At 54.2% G+C, this 19,102-nt stretch overlaps 2 protein-coding genes across 2 annotated transcripts in view; both read left to right on the top strand.

Annotated features, from left to right (window-relative positions):
• The window catches only part of LOC119096559 (calcitonin receptor), a 151,871-nt gene that overhangs the window by 79,503 nt on the left and 53,266 nt on the right, over positions 1–19,102 (top strand). Inside the window, exons 4-6 of the mRNA XM_037219464.1 lie at positions 1,435–1,548; positions 12,734–12,846; positions 18,265–18,356. Of these exons, the coding sequence (XP_037075359.1) occupies positions 1,435–1,548; positions 12,734–12,846; positions 18,265–18,356 (319 nt within the window). The remainder of the gene's footprint in view (positions 1–1,434; positions 1,549–12,733; positions 12,847–18,264; positions 18,357–19,102) is intronic.
• On the top strand, positions 3,268–4,468 carry LOC119096560 (sphingolipid delta(4)-desaturase DES1-like). The gene has a single exon (XM_037219465.1). It carries the CDS (start codon positions 3,337–3,339, stop codon positions 4,321–4,323), a length of 987 nt encoding a protein of 328 aa, XP_037075360.1. The 5' UTR covers positions 3,268–3,336; the 3' UTR covers positions 4,324–4,468.

The raw sequence follows: 19,102 nt of genomic DNA, 5'->3' as shown, positions 1-19,102 counted from the left end.
AGCGGAGAGGGGTGTATGGCCTACGTACATCGATTTGGGTGTTTGTGCTTGCGAGATCTTCCATTGAAACGTAGTGAATGCTAACTTTACAAGCAGACACTGAGGTCATCAGCTCTACGCACGCTTCTTTAACACGCGCTTGAGTGGGGGGCTTCAAATTCCCCCCCGAAGGTTTTTCCAAAATGGTTTTCGAACGGCGCGGCGCAGCCGTACCGAATTTTGCGTAGCTGTAGAAAATTTGATAGCGGATCGTTTGGTATTAAAAGTTTAGATATACCTTGTAAGGTCGCTAAGCTACGGCAGGTAAAATTCAGGCCATGGATTCCACGAAGTTAGTTTCTGGGGAATCGTTCAAGCTGATGCAACAGTGGAGTGTTACACAAGACCATGCATCTCTGAAATACCTTCTTAGGAAACGCAAAAATTTAGTGGATGAGTTCCATTTGCCTAAGGCCAATTTTGAAGGTGTGACCAAGGTCAAAGCTAATCCGTTTTATTTCTCCAGGCCTTGCTGTATAAGATGGTTTCTTGTGTTCGTTTCGAATTCATTGGTAACAGGAACAACATTATACATCTCCCATGCACTTCTGAAAGGTCAGAATTGGCCACTATCCTAAAATGACCCAGATAAGCATTTTGTTTTTGGATGCATACTGCCTGGCGTAATTTTTGTCGCTTACTCGAACGCAAAACTCAAAGCAACCTTGTATGATATTGTTCACCATGACCTTCAAAAGGTCAAACAAGGTCACTAACCGTAGACGAGCAAGTGATTTTTTGCATAGAACAGTGTAGCGGTAGACCATGCCCCGAGACAGTGCGTCAGCATTTAAGCCGAGTGGGGCGATGATTCATGTCTGAGTGAGGAGAACAGTCATGGCTCGGGGCGGTGCGTTACCCCGTAGGTACGCCGACAGGGGTGCGTCACGGTGGCGCCGGCCAGTCGCACGCAGATCGTGTTGTGGGTATGATACTTGGGAGGAGAATAAGAGGTGCTGCTCGGGCGCGTAGGGTGAGTCTCCCTGTCGGCGTTGCGTGCGGAAGTTCGCCGTTGTGTGTGGGGTGGTCCAGCCGAAATGTGACCACCGAATACAAACAGTTACCTAAGTTCTGGAGACCCTTTAGAGACCAGCCTGGATTCCGAACTTGTTTGACCTTATTTGACCAGGAGTTCATGACCTAGGAACTTCAAACTTTGACCTAAGTGACTTCACGTACAGGTCAACACACCCTGTGAACTTGGTGTCTCTAGCTCTCTTAGCTCGTTCCTGAGATCTCAGCGGGTCAAAATGACCCCACCCGAGCGAAGGGTATCCGACCGGCCATCCGGGCGCGTGTTAAGCGTGCGCACTGAAAGCTCCGCGAGGCAAGGATCGAACACAGGCCATGTCTGCCAGGACCGGCCGTGCATTCATCTGCGCTCCCGTACCGCAGGTCAGCTGTACTGTCCCCGGATCTTCGACGGCTGGAGCTGCTGGAACTACACCAAGCCTGGCGAAGTCAGTCACGTCAGCTGCCCCTACTTCGTCATCGGCATGGACCACAGACGTGAGTAGAGAACCCTGACAGCAACCACAGCCTCGGCACGTGTCGCGCGAGCTCGGTCTTGACCACAGGCCGCACCCAAGCTTGGACTTCTACATTGGCTTGTGTCGTATCACTTGTGTTGACTTATCTTCAGCTGCTTTCGGTGGGAGACAATATTCTTAACGATCCACGTGTACCAGTGATCCCGTGGTCCAGTGGAGCTTGGCTGACATTGCATTTGACCGCCGCGCTGTAATTTGGTCGCATTGTCCGGTGCTCATTCTTGATGGTGATGAAAGCCTTAATATCCTGACAGAGGCGTACTTGAAGGGCTGCGTTATTAACCTCATAAAATGTGTATCCCTGGCGGGGACATTCAGCGAGATTGTTCCAAAGGCGTCGCCCGTGTCGGCCACCTAGTTTTGCACGCTTTCGCGAAATTTTCATTAAGGTAATGCATTGAGGCTCTCGGGATGAACGTGCACCTTACTGCTAAGTAAAAACGCTGGCCATTGAAAGCTGGAAAGACGGAAAGCACCAAGCTTCCTGGGACAAAACGGTTGGTCAGGTGCGCCGGCAGTATTGTTGCGTAAGATCCTGCGGCTCCTCCACGGCAGCGCTTCCGAGCTCGTGGCTGCTTCTCGTAAAGTGCGTGGGCCGTGCCCTGACAGCAGGCTTTGCTCTGGGTGTTTGCTATCCAGATTGACGTGATGGACTTTCAGTACTTATCTGACTTTGGCATCTTAGAAATATGCGACTCGTTCGCCTAGCTACAGCGCCCATGGCTTGGTGATAAGTTGGAATAGCCGTCTTGCAGTATTGTGGTGATTTAGCTAACCGCCAAAAACGGAACATTATCTACATGGTGATCATAAGCACCTTGATGGCAGCCTGGAATGCTGAAGACTTTTGAGATGCCTTGGAGACCTGGTTTCTCAGAAACATGTGGTCAAGCATTAGTGCGTCACCCCAACGCATTTATCTATCGGTGACAGCGCACGCCAAGTGCTGCAAGCTGCTGGCATTTATTGTAACTGCGTCTCTTCTCTGCCGACGGCTCTGATTCGGGCTGAATAGCCGAACCATGATATAATCAGAATAGTTCCGCAAACCCACAATGCCAATAATGCAGCCATCCAGGCAACATAAATACGATCTATGGTGACTTCCACATGACTTACGCTCAGTTTACGGCATCACGCCGCGGAACGGAAGGGTCGAATGTTCCTGTTGCCTACGCTTTTTGATACTGCGCTTTCCGCATACCAACGAATCACGCCCCTGTTTAGACTTGACATGGAGATAGGGGCCCGCACAGGATCGGTGAGCGGATCAGTATACTGTAGCAAACAGCAGCCGGCGCCTGCTCATCTCTGCGTTGCCGAACATTGTTGAACATGATGGGGCACCCCACTTTGACACTGCCCACTACTCTGTCGCCTGTCGTTGACGTCTTATACTGTGGCAACATGAACACGTCACGGTGCTCCGGTCCTGTAAGACCAGCCTAAGATATTTAGTGATATTGTGCCAGGTGTAATCATGACTCACTTATCACCGCTGGAGTCCTCTACAGTTGGCGAGCCGTGAGCAGCCTTACATAATGGCCGCAGGTGTCGCCGGCTGCCCGGCCCTGTTTGGGAACATCGCCCGCGGGCATTAGGCGCTAAGCATCGCCAGATGGTCTGCTGTTCACACACCTGCTGTCAGCAGGCGGCCGCCGTCCCCTTAAAGGCCGCGCGCGGCGAGAGCCTGCCCTGTCGATCCCGGCGATTGCCAGTGACGGGAGGTCATCCTCAGCGACTCAGCATGGTCGCCGTGGAGAGGAAGAAGAAGGACTTCTACTGGACGGATGGCGGCGAGCCGCACGCCATCCGGCGCAAGGCCATCCTGGCCAAGTACCCGCAGATCAAGGAGCTGTACGGGTCGGACTTGCACATGCCGCTGATGGTGACGGTCGAGGTGCTGATCCAGGCGGCGATGCTGTTCTACGTGCGCCACCTGACCTGGCCGTGGCTGGTGCTCGTGACGTATGTGGTGAGTGGAACCATCAACCACTCGCTGTTGCTGGCCATCCACGAGCTGGCGCACAACCTCGCCTTCGGCCACAACCACGCCACGGCCAACAAGGTGTTCAGCATCTTCGCCAACCTGCCGATGGGCCTGCCGTTGGCCGTGTCCTACAAGAAGTACCACATGGAACATCACCGGTACCAGGGCACCGACGGTCTGGACGTGGACCTGCCGACGCCGATCGAGGCTCGCCTCTTCAGCTCCACCCTCGGCAAGATCGTTTGGCTGATGATCCTGCCCATCACCTACTTCCTGCGGCCCGTCTTCATCCGGCCCAAGCCGTTCTCGGTGCTGGAGATCGCTAACATCGTGGTTCAGCTGTCGGCGGACGCGCTCGTCTACCACTTCCTCGGCGGCAAGGCGCTCTTCTACCTGCTGGGCGGCTTCATGATGGGACTCGGCCTGCACCCCATGTCGGGACACCTCATCTCGGAGCACTACATCTTCAACCGTGGTAACGAGACCTACTCCTACTACGGCTGGATGAACATGCTGACGTTCAACGAGGGCTACCACAACGAGCACCACGACTTCCCGGCCGTGCCCGGCTCGCGCCTGCCGATGGTCTCCAAGATCGCGCCCGAGTTCTACAAGGACCTGCCCACGCACGATTCTTGGGTCGGCACGCTCGTCAACTTCGTCCTCCGCGATGACGTGAGCCCGTACTCGCGCATCAAGCGGGAGAAGAAGGCCAACCAGGGTCGCGTCGACCTTTACAACTGAAGAAGTTGTAGGAGTTTTTTAGGAGTCGCGCAATCCATTCGACCGGATCGAAACGCGGTGAAGACGTGGGAAGATGGCGGCCTTCTGTGCGTCGTAAACATGTTTTGCCTGAGGGACGTAAGCAATAAACAACGAATATTACTGATCATGACGTTTGAACTGGGCATTCGGCATCGATTTTGTCTGGCATAACAAATATGTGCTGAACTGTTTTGTCGTACAACACATTTCAGAAATTAGAGCACTCAATAGTAAATACAGCATGCGGGGTGCTGCAGTCCAGTGGTTGCTCCGGTTTCTGGCAGGTGTCCTCCGGCATAGAGAAATACGTGGGATGAATTCTCCCCGAAGATGGTGGATGTCTGTCGATGAGTGGAAATCATGGGTGTGCTTTACCGGCTGTCTTCCGTACAATATCAGGTTTGCTACGCAGGTTAATGGCACATATTGAAAAACAGCACGCGCCATTTAATCATTTTATCTTCTAACCTCGTCGAAAATGAGGCCAGGATATTCAAGGCACAGCGCGAAACCTCAATTGTCCTCAGCGGCCCAGGGAATGTTAATGGTAAGATAATGGATCCTATTAAATTATGTTGTGCGAAGTCCGTTTTCCATACACGTCCCTTGCATCAAAAGTGTCAGTGTGTTGTGGAGCCTTACCAAGTAGCTGTAACGTACAAGGCGGCGTTATTTCGTGGTCGATAGGGTGTCATTTAGTTGAGGGCACGTTGTTTTCATGCGGCTTCTTCTAGTTCACAGTTACATACATTGACATTTGCCACACATGGCGACAACCGTGCTTGTGACTGGCCTTGGGACAAGGGCATAGAAGTAGGGCTTACTTCCATCAATTTAGATTGGTATCTTCTAATAACTGTTGCAAGGAATATGTAGCGTAACACCCGGCACCATGAGGCCTTGGGGAATAACAGATTGCTGCATTTGGCACACATCGGACGGCCGTTTCAATGTCCTGGAAAATGAAATAGCTGATTTGGTGATAATACTGCACACCAGATTGCATTAAAAAGATAATGTCTGAACACGTCCCTGGCAAAGAGCTGATCTTTTATAACGGCATCGTTGCGTTGTCGGATCTTCCTGAAAGTAGCCTTATAAGCCATTCACGTGATGCCTGTTGGTAAAATGATCACTGTCCGTGTAGCTCTTCACTCCGTTTATTAAAGAGTGTAGAGACCGCAGGGAAGATCGAATATGCCTCATTTTCTTGCGGTCGGCTTGGCTGGCCCTGCGAATGTCAACCGTACCCCCTGGTCCAATGTCAACAAAGGACCTCATGTCAACCATACACCCTGGATGGTTTCGGCTGGACAACGTGCCTGAGTTTACATGAGCAATCGCACGTCGTTACTGACAGCGCTTCGTTGACACGTGTGTTTGATTGAATTGTGTTTCCAGTGTGTGTTGACATGGCTGAGTCAGTCAATGGGGCCCTGGACCCCGTCGATACGATCCCAGGCTCCGTCTCCTGCGCGAATGCACAGAACTAGCGGCCACCGCGCAGCGCGCAGCGTTTGATGTGATAGGTAAAATGGTTATGATCCGATCACGACGATTAATTGTCTACCAGCCTCTTTTAGCATGTATATTTTGGATGTGAATGCTTTGCGAGAAAAGGTGACCGGGGTGGGCTTGTTGTTTTCCTTTCGTGCTCCCGGCGCCTTTTCTGTTCGTAGACCGTGGGCTTCACTGCGGAGATTAACTTTATTCCCTCGCAGCTGTTTATTTTCATTTTTCACAGCCAGCGGGATCTCAATGAATTGCTAACTACGCTAGATTTATATTTCTGGAAATCGAGGCCACCAATTTCCGTGGCGATTTTCTATTTGCTGCATCGCTCCCTACTGAATATCGGTATATATTTCTAAAATGTTACTACAGAGCTGACGCTAGGTCCAATTTGCCCCCAATTTTTTTTCAGATATGACGCATATGAAAAAGCCAGGCTAAAGGGACTTGAACGCACCAAAACACTAAAAAACAATTACCTGCTCTCCCTGACATCAGACACTGGGCTCTATTGGGCGAGAGGGATCCACAGCAGCAGTTATGTCTGCACAGCGTCGCAGCAGCCACATTTGACCTGGCGCGGTCAGTCAGTGGCTTCGTGCTGAGCCTGCCATGCGCGAGATCTGAGTCCGTCCTGAACTGCGCTGTCACTCCTGAGTCCATCCTGAGTCCGTCCTGAGCCCGTCCTGAGTCCGTCCGCTCTCCGTACCGCAGACTGCCATCGCCCTGAGTACTCTGAACCTTGCACCGGGCCTCGTGCTTTGCCACACCGTCGTCTGCGCCACTCTCGACGCTCTAGCCCAGCTCGGCGCACTGCGTCGACGACAAAACTTGTCCGGCGTCCCATCGACATCGGATCGCACCGGCCGAGCTGTTGAACCGCTTCCCCGGAAACGAGCCGGTCGGGCAATCCTGGCCGGCGCCGTTTATCACCGGCGAGCCGTCACGGGTCGCAGCGAGTAGCGCGCCGGCCGAGCGCGCCGCCGCCAGGCGCCCTGATTGGGCCGAGATCGCATCAAGGCACAGGGAGGCCCGGCCCGAACCCAGGGCTTGAAGCGCGACGATCGGCGGCCGTCCGGCCCGGCTGGAACCGAGGGCTCGGAGCGCAGCCATCGACGGCCGTCCGGCCCGGCTGGAATCGAGGGCGCGGAGCGCAGCCATCGACGGCCGTCCGGCCCGGCTGGAATCGAGGGCGCGGAGCGCAGCCATCGACGGCCGTCCGGCCCGGCTGGAATCGAGGGCGCGGAGCGCAGCCATCGAAGGGCATCCGGCCCGGCTCGAACCCAGAGCCTGGAGCGCGGGCCATCGACGGCCGTCCAGTCCGGCTGGAGTCCAGGGCCCGGGGAGCGGGCACCGACGGCCGTCCGGCCCGGCTCGAACCCAGGGCCCGGAGCGCGGCTCTCGACGGTTGTCTGGCCTTTGACTGAACCCACGGCCCGGAGCGCGACCATCGACGGCCTCCAGCCCAGCTGGAGTTCAGGGCCCGGGGGAGCGGACATCGACGGCCGTCCGGCCTGGCTGGAGTCCAGAGCCCGGGCGTGGGGGGGGGGGGGGGGGACGGCGGCCATCGACGGCCGTCCGGCCCGGCTGGAGTCCAGAGCCCGGAGCGCGGCCATCGACGGCCGTCCGGCGCGGCTGGAGTCCAGAGCCCGGAGCGCGACCATCGACGGCCGTCCGGCCCGGCTGGAGTCCAGGGCCCGGTGGAGCGGACATCGACGGCCGCCCGGCCTGGCTGGAGCCCAGAGCCCGGGCGGGGGGGGGGGGGGCGGCCATCGACGGCCGTCCGGCCGGCTGGAGTCCAGGGCTCGGAGCGCGGCCATCGAAGACCGTCTGCGTGAATGAGTGTGCCGAGTGGCACGATCATATGGAATGGTAGGTTTCGTCGACTGACTGTCCCGTCGATGTGACCTCTCGGTCTGAGCGTCCTGGGCTGGATATGATACCCGCGACGGTGTCTGTGGGGAACATTCGCACTGCCCGCCGGATCCATTCCTGGGAATGATTTTCTAAGTTTGTGCGAAAACTTCTCGAAGGCTACATCCGACAAACGCTCATCTCTGGGACTTGAGGCAAGGCCCACGGGCCCACTACAACGATTAGAGTAAATGAGATGCCTGTTAAGCCTTTTCGGAGTACATGTTCGCGTGCAAGTCTAAGTGAGTCTGCGGTAGTGTTTTGCAGGAGTGCATCCAAGCGTCAAAATCGCTGCAAGCTCTTAGCTACGAGTCGAGCGGGCTTGCAAACTGCACACCTGATCCCATGGTCATGCTGATGCGACATTTTCCACAGGCCCATGTGGGTTGACGCTTTACGCGTCTCATTCTGGTTTTGGGTTATCAGTCAGACTTACATCCAGTGCGTCATTAATCACAACGGATGACATGTGAGAGCTCCTCTTAATGATTGCTACGAATTAATACAAAGGCCTCAACTCTCCATCTGGGCGTAATGCACGTTCCCAGGCACGATAGAACCTGTGCTCGGCGCTCAAGAAGCGGTGGAGAAACAAAAGGTCGGCTGTGATGTGTCTCATTTATGTCTGGATTTCATTGGTACCAGCATGGTGGATATTTTGTTCAGTTTAACTCAGGGAAAGAGTACAAATCACTGCCCTTTTGATTATTTAGGCTCGCCGGAAAGCTACAAATACAATTTTACCTTTGCTCTCATTATGAAAACCGAGTTTTCGTATCGCCAAGCTGTTATCGTCAAACCAACAACGTTTTTGGCTGGATCCGAAATACGTGTAGCGCGAGTGTTTGTGTCTTCATAGGACAGAATCCCTCTGAAAACGTTCTTGTCAGGCGGGTTCAAAGTTCTGGCGACCTGAATCGTCGGAAACCGTTACAGTTTTGGGAATAGGAGAGGTATTCATTGGTTTGCAAGGTATTATAGGACTTTGCGAGAGGCTCAGTTAATAACCCCTGTTTGAATGTGACTCTTCTTTTCATCTCTTTTGTCAGAGTTTGTCTGCATAGTCTGTTCTCTATACCTTGCATTCACAGTTACAATTATTTTATTGAAGGCGCATCCACGTGGTGGTGGTTCTCCGCCTAGTGGTGCAGTAAAAAACTCACACACATTGCACAGAGATGCGCATATACGCACAGGTGGAAGCAGCTTCAGTCAATGAGTGAGCGATTTAAAACAGTCTAGAATGCCCGGCGCGAGGGAGCGCGGACGGCTGCCGCAGGCAACCGGTTCCGCGCGGCGGCAGCGCGGTACGGAAAGTGCCGCTGGGTGGCAGTCAGTCGGGCATGCAGCAGATGTGGCGCACCGATACCGCCCGGAACAGCCCAAGTTTGACATTGGGGAGACTCGGCGCGCTTCTCGAATAAAGCATGCATTACACTGGGGGATTCGGGGACGTACAGTACCCTGAACAAATGCAGGCGGTGCCGGTGCTGCACATGATCCGCGACGCTACGCCAGCCGAGTGCTTCCAGGGCAGGTGAGATGTGATCGCTGCGATAGACACCACTCACTAGTCTGGCTGCGAAGTGCAGCACCCTCTGCATCCTGTCTAGGTGACGCTCGGCTGCTCCACCGCAGATAAACAGACAGTAGAGGATATGGGGAAGGCGTGAATTTGGACCTGGAGCTTTTAAACCTCAGAAGTCAAGTGGTGTCTGATTTTGGACAGGGGTACGAGGTTCACATTACAGTGCCGAACAAGTGAGGAGGTGTGAGGTTCCCAGATGAGGTGGTGTGGTGGTTGAGGAGCGCGCCCGGTACACTGAAGCTCACAGGCAGGAAGTGAGCTGCGAGCAAACGACGTTTTCGGAAATTTTCAACGGTGCAAGGAGAACAGAAATGACCGAAAGTTGCTGATGCCTTATCGATCGCCAGACTTGAACACCGGGGTGACCCGCGCGATCTTCCAGACCGTGCCAAAAGGGTGTGATGTGATAGAAAGATTAATTAGATGTAAAAGATGAGCGCCGATTACAGGGAAATACTTTTCACTGCATGGAGTGGTACCCCATCGATGCCGGCAGTCCTCAGCGCGCTCATCTTCTCGATGGCTACAGAGAGCTCCTATAGAGTGGATGGATGCAGGGAGAAAGCCGAGGCATTGCCAGGATGCGGGTGCTGTCCAACCGGGGGCGCACTCACACCGGCACGCACCTCCGCCGCCTCCACAGCGATGCGGGGGCCATTGACAGCAAAATGGGCATTGGGTGCGTCCGCCCGGGTGCCCATGTCGTAATCGGGTGTGTCGCACCCTTCCGCTGGCTGCAATCCAAACTGCTTGAGGCGGCTACAGAAGTCTCGCCGCCCTGTCAGCAGACCGATGCACAGGAAGGAACATCGTGCGAGAATGATCAGCCCCTTCTCTCTGTTACGGTGCCGCTGGTACACGCGGCGCGCCCCTGTGGTACGACAGCGCTCTCAGGTCTCGCGGGCGCAGTCACGCTCCTCCACAGCTGCGGAGACTTCGGTACATCCACGCAGCCGCGGACGGCCGGGCCGGCGTGACGTCACGGTGATGACCGAGCAGTGAGCATCGACTGCGACGTTCCATACTTCCACAGATACGTCCGCCTTGTCATCGGTGGTGCTAGCGGCGTAGAGCGGCTCCCAATCGGCGAGTAGCAGACACAGGTTGGAGGCGTCCGAGTCGACGCGTTGCAACGGTCGCACGGTAGTGGATGACTGCCTGTCGGCGCTCTCCGGGGACGGAATCGCGGAGTGGCACCGGATGGTGGTCCGCCACAGCCTCGAGGAGAACCTCAGCTGAGTTATGGGGACCGGTCACGTTGATGACGATCAGGTCTAGCGTTGGTGGTGTCGGGTGAAGGTGGATGGGCTTGACGACAAGCTGTTCGAGACTGATGTCTCTCAGCAGTCTGAAACCCGGGAATATCAGCACCCTGTTGAGTACCTCAGGCTTGAGCCATGTCTCAGATACATACAGGGTATTCATGTGGTGATTCGGTAGGAGCTGGTTGACTTCGTCCAGTCGTGGTGCCAGCGGCCGGACACTGCTGTGACCAATATTGAAGAGGTGACTCCTCGCGGACTCAGCCGTGCCCGCCACGGTCGCATACTCCCGCCGAGCCTGCGGCACAGCTCGCCTGGCGGGCAACACTAGCGTCGGTGGCCGGTGTACTACACCAGCAGCGCGACCAGGGCGGCAGCGGCCAGCCGCGCACATGATCCGGATCGGTTGACCGGCGCCCGCGCCCGCCGGCCGACCTCGCCGGCGGCGGATCAGACGGGACGGGTGGGCTGGTAGGCTGTGCCGGATGGTCTCGGTCATCCCACGAGCCAAGCCCCCGTCCAGCCGGTTACACACGGTCAGCAGGTGCGACCGATCGTGCGCATGCGCCGTGGAACGGGTGACCGGTGATCCACTCTCGCCCATAGGCTAGAATCTGGGGTCGGACGACCGGGGATGCCCGTGTCCAAAGACGCCGCATGTCAAGAAACATGGCCGGCGCGACGCAGGTAGTGCGCAGTTTGAAACAAAGGAGGTCCAAAAAGCCAGACATAGCAGGAGGCACAGATCAGAAGATGAGCCTGGGCCACAGATTGTCATCGTAGCGTCGTTTGAGATGTCACCGATATCAGAAAACACAAAATACCACCTGAAAACAGTGGAACTCGCACGCGCGGTGTCGGTGTTTAGACAACGCCACCCTCAAAGTCTGTTTTCTTGGCGCATATGGTCTTCGCACGTGACACCACGATTTTTCCGATAACAAGGCGTCATCAGCACCCTCCCCGATGCACGCCCGCAACAGGAGACCACCATACATCTGAGGGCGTCGCGTGTTATTGACCGGTCGGCACGTCGTATGCATTAGCTCCGAGCCCCGAACGACCGAGCAGTTCCACACATCGTTATTCGCGTACCAGCGGAAGCTCGGTCTCGCCATCTGGCAGCTCCCACGCTCATTAACCAGAGGCCGGCCGGCACGCGATGAAGTGCCGCTGCCGTCTCCAGCCGTGAAGCCGCGGCGTCGCCTCTAATTAAGCATCGCGCTCGGACACCATTCAACGGGCCAGGGGCGAATTTCATCCCAGTTGCAAAAACGGGCCTGGGCCTATTTCCGCGCATTGCAGACAGTACCACGAAATGCGGAGCAGTCGGCGCAGTGGAAGTGCCTCCGGCGCGCGGTCACTGATAAGGGCTGACGCGCGACCGTGGCCGAGCAAAACCCTGCATGTGCACCAGCGCAGAATGTGGGTTCACCAGTGGTGGCCCGACCCAGCCCATGGATGCCAACAGTCAGCCAACCGAGGCACCTTTCGTCGGGGCCAAAAACTTTCCACATTTGCTTCCCGGGACTGAAACACCGGATGCTCCCCAGTAGCATTCGATGCAGGATATGTGGGTCCAGTTTGTCGAATCCTGGAGTAGACACTGCCGATAGCAGCGTCGTCCCATGTTACCACCGATCCTGGTCGTCTTAGAATAATGTGTGCAATTCCCTGGATACTCGTAAGATGCCGTGATTTCTCGTATAAAAACAAGCTGCATTATTAAACTGCGATGGAATACACCAGTTCAGGTAATAAAAAAGTTATATGGTCCACTGCCATGCAGTAAGTGTAGCTTTGTAATGATGTAATATGGACATCTGTTAAGAATGTATCGCTTTAGCGAGCCGCCACTTATGTTGTGGAGCCATCAGATGCCCTTGCAGAAAACTGGTTTTCACGAGCGTGCAATTTTTAGCGCTGTAAAGTCCCCAGCTACATGTAAGCGTCAACAGTAGTAAACCAAAGAAAGCACCATTCGTTGCAGTGCCGTTTGTCTGTCGTTGTTCATCACGACCCACCGACTGCCCTTGGTGCCTACGCGCAGCCGATCCCCGTCAGGCGAGAGAGCTGCGGCGCGGCTGACGCGGAGTGTGTCCCGCTGTTGCAGGCCAGGCGATCCGGTCGTGCCTTCCGAGCGGCCAGTGGTTCCGACACCCCCAGCAGCCGGAGTCCGCCGGCTGGTCCAACTACACCACCTGCGTCGACCTCAGCGACCTGCACGTACGTCTGACCTGTCCCCTCCAACCCCTTAAATAGGGGCATGCGGAGATCTCAACAGTGTTTGAAGTTCTACTTCGCATGCCATTTGTCACCTGCCGGTCCCTGTCGACAGTGGAAGTGCCTATTTAGATCTTCACGATTGGCTTCGGCAAAACGGATATTTCCGTCTGTTTGATTGTTCATACAGGCGGAACCCTGACATTTTACGTCACATTGTATGCCTGTCTGCATGCACGTAGGCTGCCCAAATTTCGGAGGCCGCCCACAGACAGTGTAATCGTTAACGTGCCTAGCCTAATTCGTAGAATCTGCCAAAACATATATGTGCCCTAAATATAGTCGTGGCCTGCCCATGCCCATGGCGTGGGCCGCCTGTGCGGTATGTATAAACACACGAATTACATCACTGGACGTGCGAGGCAACATACATATAAACATACAAATTACATCATTTAGTGTGCAAGGCGAAGTTCCAAACAGCCAAGTTTCAAGAAGCTAGCTCAAGTGGCACGCGAATGCTGCCCGAAAACCCTCAGGACTATCCGAATGGGCACCACGGCCAGTGGATGCTCCCCGCGAGGTAACATTGGAAAAACATCACCGGAAACTTTCGGTTTGGTTTCAGTTTCCTAGTTTGCTTAGGTGTGCTTTTTGTGCATAATTATGTCCCTCTTCCGTCGGTAGTTATATCTAAGTAATTGTATGATTTGTGTTTTGGTGGTTAGTGCCAAATGTACGACTTATCTTCCATTTGTGTCTTGTCGGTTAGGTTTTGATATAAATATTTAAGCTTAAGTTACGAAAAGAACCAACAACGCCACACTTGCGTTCAAATCAAAGGCCCTTAAAAAATGGAGAGGGATATGTTTAAATGTGGTGGATCAAGTGAACCCATCTCTTGGCAGCTGGTAGGGAGGCTGTTATATTCAGTTTTAATCAGCACCAAATAGATGTTCCTGCACCAAAATAGGTGCTGGAACATAAAATGCGATACTTTTCGCGATTCACCATATAGCTTACGTTGAGCATGCTCAAAAACTGACCATGGGCCTCCGCCATCTTCCCAGTGCGCTGAGCTCCCAGACCGGCCGAGTTGGCATGTTCAGACAGTCCAGTACACTCAACCCCCATACCGGCAGAATTGGCATGCTCGGTTGGTCCATTACACCCAGCTTCCAGACCGGCCGAGTTGGCATGCTCGGTTGGTCCAGTACACTCAGCCCCCAGACCAGCCGAGTTGGCACGTTCGGTCGGTCCAGTACACTCAGCCCCCATACCGGCCGAATTGGCATGCTCGGTTGGTCCAGTACACTCAGCTTCCAGACCGGCCGAAGTGGTATGTTCGGTTGGTCCAGTACACTCAGCCCCCAGACGGGCTGAGTTGGTATGTTCGACCGAGGTCGCCCTTCAATTACCAGTAAATTGGACTGCACCGTTTTTGCTACTTGTTTTGCTCCCTTTCCTCCGGTTGCGCGCTGGTTACACTGGACGGAAACCCCCTCGTTACGCCGTGTTAGTCTTAGCGCCTCTAACGTCCTACGTTTAATTGGCTACGAAGTGAGCTAGAATTGAAGAAGCATGACTGCTTGTTGTCCTGCAAGAAAGCCAACGATATCCGGCTTTAAGGTTTCAAAATCGTCTATTTTTACCGACTCTAGCGTAGTTTCAACCGTGCCTTACCGCCACGTCACGCTGTTCAAACCATTTCACCTTGTTACACATCGGTAACGCCCATCAAAAGCCTTCCCCCACCTCCCTCCAAGTGCAACGAAATTTATGGACGAACCCTCACGGCCGCTGTGGATTTTGGCAGCCGACGGCAATATCGGCGCCGCAAAATAGCGGCCGTTATACGGCGCGTAAACCGATTCCGCGGTTTATTTGAGGAAACGCGGCAAACACGTGGGATGGCGCCGCGTGCGAGCGACTCCCCGACAGCGGGCGCTCTGACGTGCTTCAATGCACTTGCACCGGGAGGGCGCAGATGGGCAACAAACGCCCCGTGATATCACCACAGATGACGGCTTTATGGTAGTTTTTGTTGCCCCGGTCGAGGAGGTTTGTTATGGGCCAGTGAGTCACTCCCAGAAGTGGGGGGGGGGGGGGGCATCTCAGTGGCTGGGGAGAGGGCTCTGCCATCCAAGCGCGGCTCGTGCGGGTCGTGCAATGCGATCCGGGGGCACCAGGCAGCGTGTGGGGTGCCATAGGCGGATCTAGACTGGGGAGGGAACCGACGCACTCCGAGAGACGTGTCTTGCAACATGGCCCAAAACGCTCACATGTATCACAATGTGTCTAAAATAACACTCAAAATGTTCCTCTCAGAATATGTCCTGGGCCCGCCTCTGCCCCTTCCCCGTCCCCCACCACCGTTATCGTCGATCCAATATGAACCGATCGCCATATGGTTCGGCTACATGATGCAATTGCGGCTGCGATGTTTGGTGGCGGCAGCATGACCAGCGCTCTCAAACACAGTCCATATGGGCGGCGGTATCGACAGGGGCGGCGCAGGGGCGGCGCCGGGGCCCGGCGGTCGGCAGCGCGTCGCTGGCCGGCCGTCGGTGCCATCCGCTCGCAGGAACCGTCCGCGGCTCAACCCGAGGGCGCCATGAATGTCAAACAGGAGGTGATTGATCGTGAGGGATTGGGTAGCCTGAGAAGCGTGTTTGGCAGTCCAGCTCGAAACGGCTTGCTTGAGGCGTTGAAACGGCTTGCTCAAGACCCGAGGGCAATTAATGTGATTTTGTGATTAATGCGGCGTTTATCTCGGAACATTTTATTAGCGAGTGTTGTTTGCCTGAAATTACGGCGCAAGGCTGCAGCAAACATATCATGACATAAAAGGAGCAGTTGGCTCCAATCTCATGTTTGGCCCTGAGCATATTTCGATGCATAGATGCATATTCGGTGGCTGAGCGACGGATCAACCATGTTATGCGTAGAGCTCGGGCGCTTATTATCCAGCCTATGCAGTTGTTATGTCTTAGTCCTACATATACCCATCCCCTTCTCTGATCATAATGCATGTGGGGTACATCGCCCATCAATTCCCGCGTGTCATCCACGGTCTAATTCCGACCATACGGTGCTATTTGGTCTCTGGCGGGAGAGAGACCCTCCTCTCCCCTCCCCTCATCCGATCCTCGCGTGTCTCAGCCACGGCAGTTGCTGGCGGTGGGCCTGCCCCTGCTGCTCAAGCCCCGCCTCCGAGGCTGCTTGGTAGTCCTCGTGGCGAGCTTCTCAGACTGAGACGCCAGAGGCGCCCTTCTGTCTCACACGCCCCATCATCTCATCGTGAGGCCGATTAAAACCGACCCGCCCGGCTAGGCGTCTGCTGGAGCCGGCCATGGAGTACGGCACCGCTCGACGTACGTGACAGGCCAAGGTCGACAGCACTAGCCGCTCTGCGCCGGCCGGGCTTAAGCAGCTCCTCGCCAGCCGTCCTGCGCTGGCCGGGCCTTAGGTGCCTCTGCTCCAGCCGTCCTGAGCTGGTCGGGCCTTGGTGCCTCTGCTCCAGCCGTCCTGCGCTGGCCAGGTCTTAGGTGCCTCTGCTCCAGCCGGCCTGCGCTGGCCGGGCCTTAGGTGCCTCTGCTCCAGCCGTCCTGCGCTGGTCGGGCCTTAGGTGACTCTGCTCCAGCCGTCCTGCGCTGGTCGGGCCTTGGTGCCTCTGCTCCAGCCGTCCTGCGCTGGCCAGGTCTTAGGTGCTCTGCACAAACCTTTATGTGCTGGCTGGGCCGTAGGTGCTCTGCACCAGCTGTCCTGTGCTTGCCGGGCCCGAGGTGCTCCTGGTGCCAATACCGGTGTCGCCGTTTTCGCGCTGTTGCGCCTGTTTCGCTTTCTTGGTACGCATGTCTGTGCTGTCAATCTCTAAACATGATTTCTAATAGGGGATTATCGATATTGCGGGCAGATCGAAGAGACTTTTGTTTGTTTAGTAACTTGCAGTCTGTTTGTGGATCAAAGTGTCTTAAAATCAAATTATGCACCAACACGCTCGATTATCATGAAATCCCAAAATGTGTTCCGCATCTTTTAATGCCATCCGGCATGACAGAGGAGAGCACTCCGGGGCTGACATGCTGTGTCGTGACATGCCAAAGTTGCTGGTACGCTGCCCTGGCTGCAGGCTAATCGCGAGCATGGTGAGCGACCTCGGCTTCTGTCCAGCATTTCCATTGTGGCCAACGAGGCCCCTATTACTTGATATTGATCCTGTGAGTCTCCAAACGGCTTGTGAGATTGCGAACCATGCAATTTTAGCTAGACTTGTCAGCTTCGAAACAGCACAGTATAAATGGGTCATTACAGCGCGAAAGGCTATGATTGCCAGGCTAGGGCATGCCGTCGTTCTCGCCAATGCAGACCTTTGTCTCCGTGGAGCCCTGGATGCAAATACAACTGTTTAGATGTCAATACCAAACAAGTTTTCGTTGCGCTGCAAGGAAATTGTCAGCGTCGATGTATAAACGCTTCACGCTGTAGAAGATCGTCTGGCTATGATAGTCGGTATCCGGCTCACTAGTCACGTCCACAGCTTTTAAAAGCGAATAAACCGCTTCCGACAGCAACTAAACTATGTGTTCAAGCACAGTTGAAGTCTGCAAACACGGATGGAGTAATCATTCAGACTATCGCACTCGTCGGATGTGCTAGTGTGTACACAAAGTTAGCATCATTAAGTCACTTTTATGACCCAATGACACCTGACGTCGGCTGGAGAATTAAGTGGCAGAAAGGTTGTGTTCATACTAGCACATCAGATAAAAGCGGTAGTCCGAACAGCTGCTCCATCCATGATACTGAGACCTCGTCTCAATCTTTCCGTAAAACTGCAAGCGTTTACAATGTTAATGAGACGCATCCCCTCTCCCAGCGTTTTGTTCCTTCAAATACTCATATATCAGAGAGGATGGAATTGCTGGCCGCAGGCGATACTCGGAGATCGATGTCTACTGAGAACTTCATTTTATGACTTCCAAGAGCATCAACCAGCACTGGTGTCTTAGGAAGTCATACAAATGACAGTCTCAGTGATAGATGCAACACTTCCGGTAATATTTGCAGGGTAGCCTGCCCCTCTCCCACTTACAGGATGACCCTCCCATTTCCCACTGGCGGGGTAGCCTGCCCCTCTCCCAGTGGCTGGATAGCCTGCCCCTCTCCCACTGACAGGGCAAGTTCGGGAAATTGACATCGCAGCACTTAACGTTGTGTTCGGACTAATCAGTGCATACTTTCTATTTCTGTTTGTGACGGAGATTTTACCAATAACTGGGTTAATATTTGCAAGGCAACAATATCACCGCCAGTGCTTCGGGTTATGTTAGAGATGATGTTTTTGAACATATCTGAACCGCCCCCAGCTTTCGCATTGTGTTATGTATCATGTGCTGAAATGGTGTCTCTTGTTTCCAGTTGAGAAATATCGTCAACATGGTGTACCTGTGCGGCTATTCGATTTCTCTCGCCGCAATCCTGATATCACTGGTCATCTTTATGTGTTTCCGGTGAGTTTTTATGGTCGCCACACGGAGCTGGCCGACTGCGCCGGGCCACCACGCCTCAAAAGTTTCACAATGTGCAATCTGTGGATAATTCGCTTTTTCCGCCGCTGTGGCCTGCTTCACTTGTCCATATCTATTGCACCAGCCGGTGGAGTATCTTGTGTTCCTAACCTTACTTTTCTGTCTGATCTGTTTTCATTATTGTGATGCCTCTTCTGTATATCTACATCATTTTTTACTATCTTATATCAGGTATCTTACCTGACTTGCAGCTGGATGGTGTAAACAAGGTTCCTTTTTTGAGCTGTGGCCTCACATTACCTCAACACGGCATTTAGGCCGGCTGTGTGGTGGTGAAACCTTTACACGGATAGTGGGAGCAGATGCAAATTTCGCTCTTTGTCTTTCCATATTGGGCTACATGTGGTTGATGTTATACGTTAGCTAGAGACTGTTGCTAGTGGTGCAAATTCCTTGCCTATTGCCTATTATGTAATGTATTGAATCGTCCTCTGTGTTATGGAACGGAGTGAGCTGAGCTTGGATATGCCATTTCCCATGAGGAGCAGATAGAACAAGGCAGAATTCACATTTGCAATGTCGTAAGATGATTGCCTCTGTGAGGTTCAAAAGAGCTTCTGGGGATACATGTGATCATTGCTTTTTTAATGATCGCTGGGCTTGGCACGCGACCTAAAACAAAACATCTCTCTGTCTGTCTCCGTCTCTTTCTGCTTTTCCTTATCCTT

This window comes from Pollicipes pollicipes, unplaced genomic scaffold (assembly GCF_011947565.3).
Source record: "Pollicipes pollicipes isolate AB1234 unplaced genomic scaffold, Ppol_2.1 Scaffold_4295;HRSCAF=5057_pilon_pilon_pilon, whole genome shotgun sequence".
Lineage (NCBI taxonomy): Eukaryota > Metazoa > Arthropoda > Thecostraca > Pollicipedomorpha > Pollicipedidae > Pollicipes > Pollicipes pollicipes.
This window is presented reverse-complemented; position numbering and strand designations above follow the sequence as displayed.

What these genes read in the sequence shown, in the direction of transcription:
- LOC119096560 (XM_037219465.1), top strand. Translation starts at nt 3,337, where the DNA reads ATGGTCGCCGTGGAGAGGAAGAAGAAGGACTTCTACTGGACGGATGGC.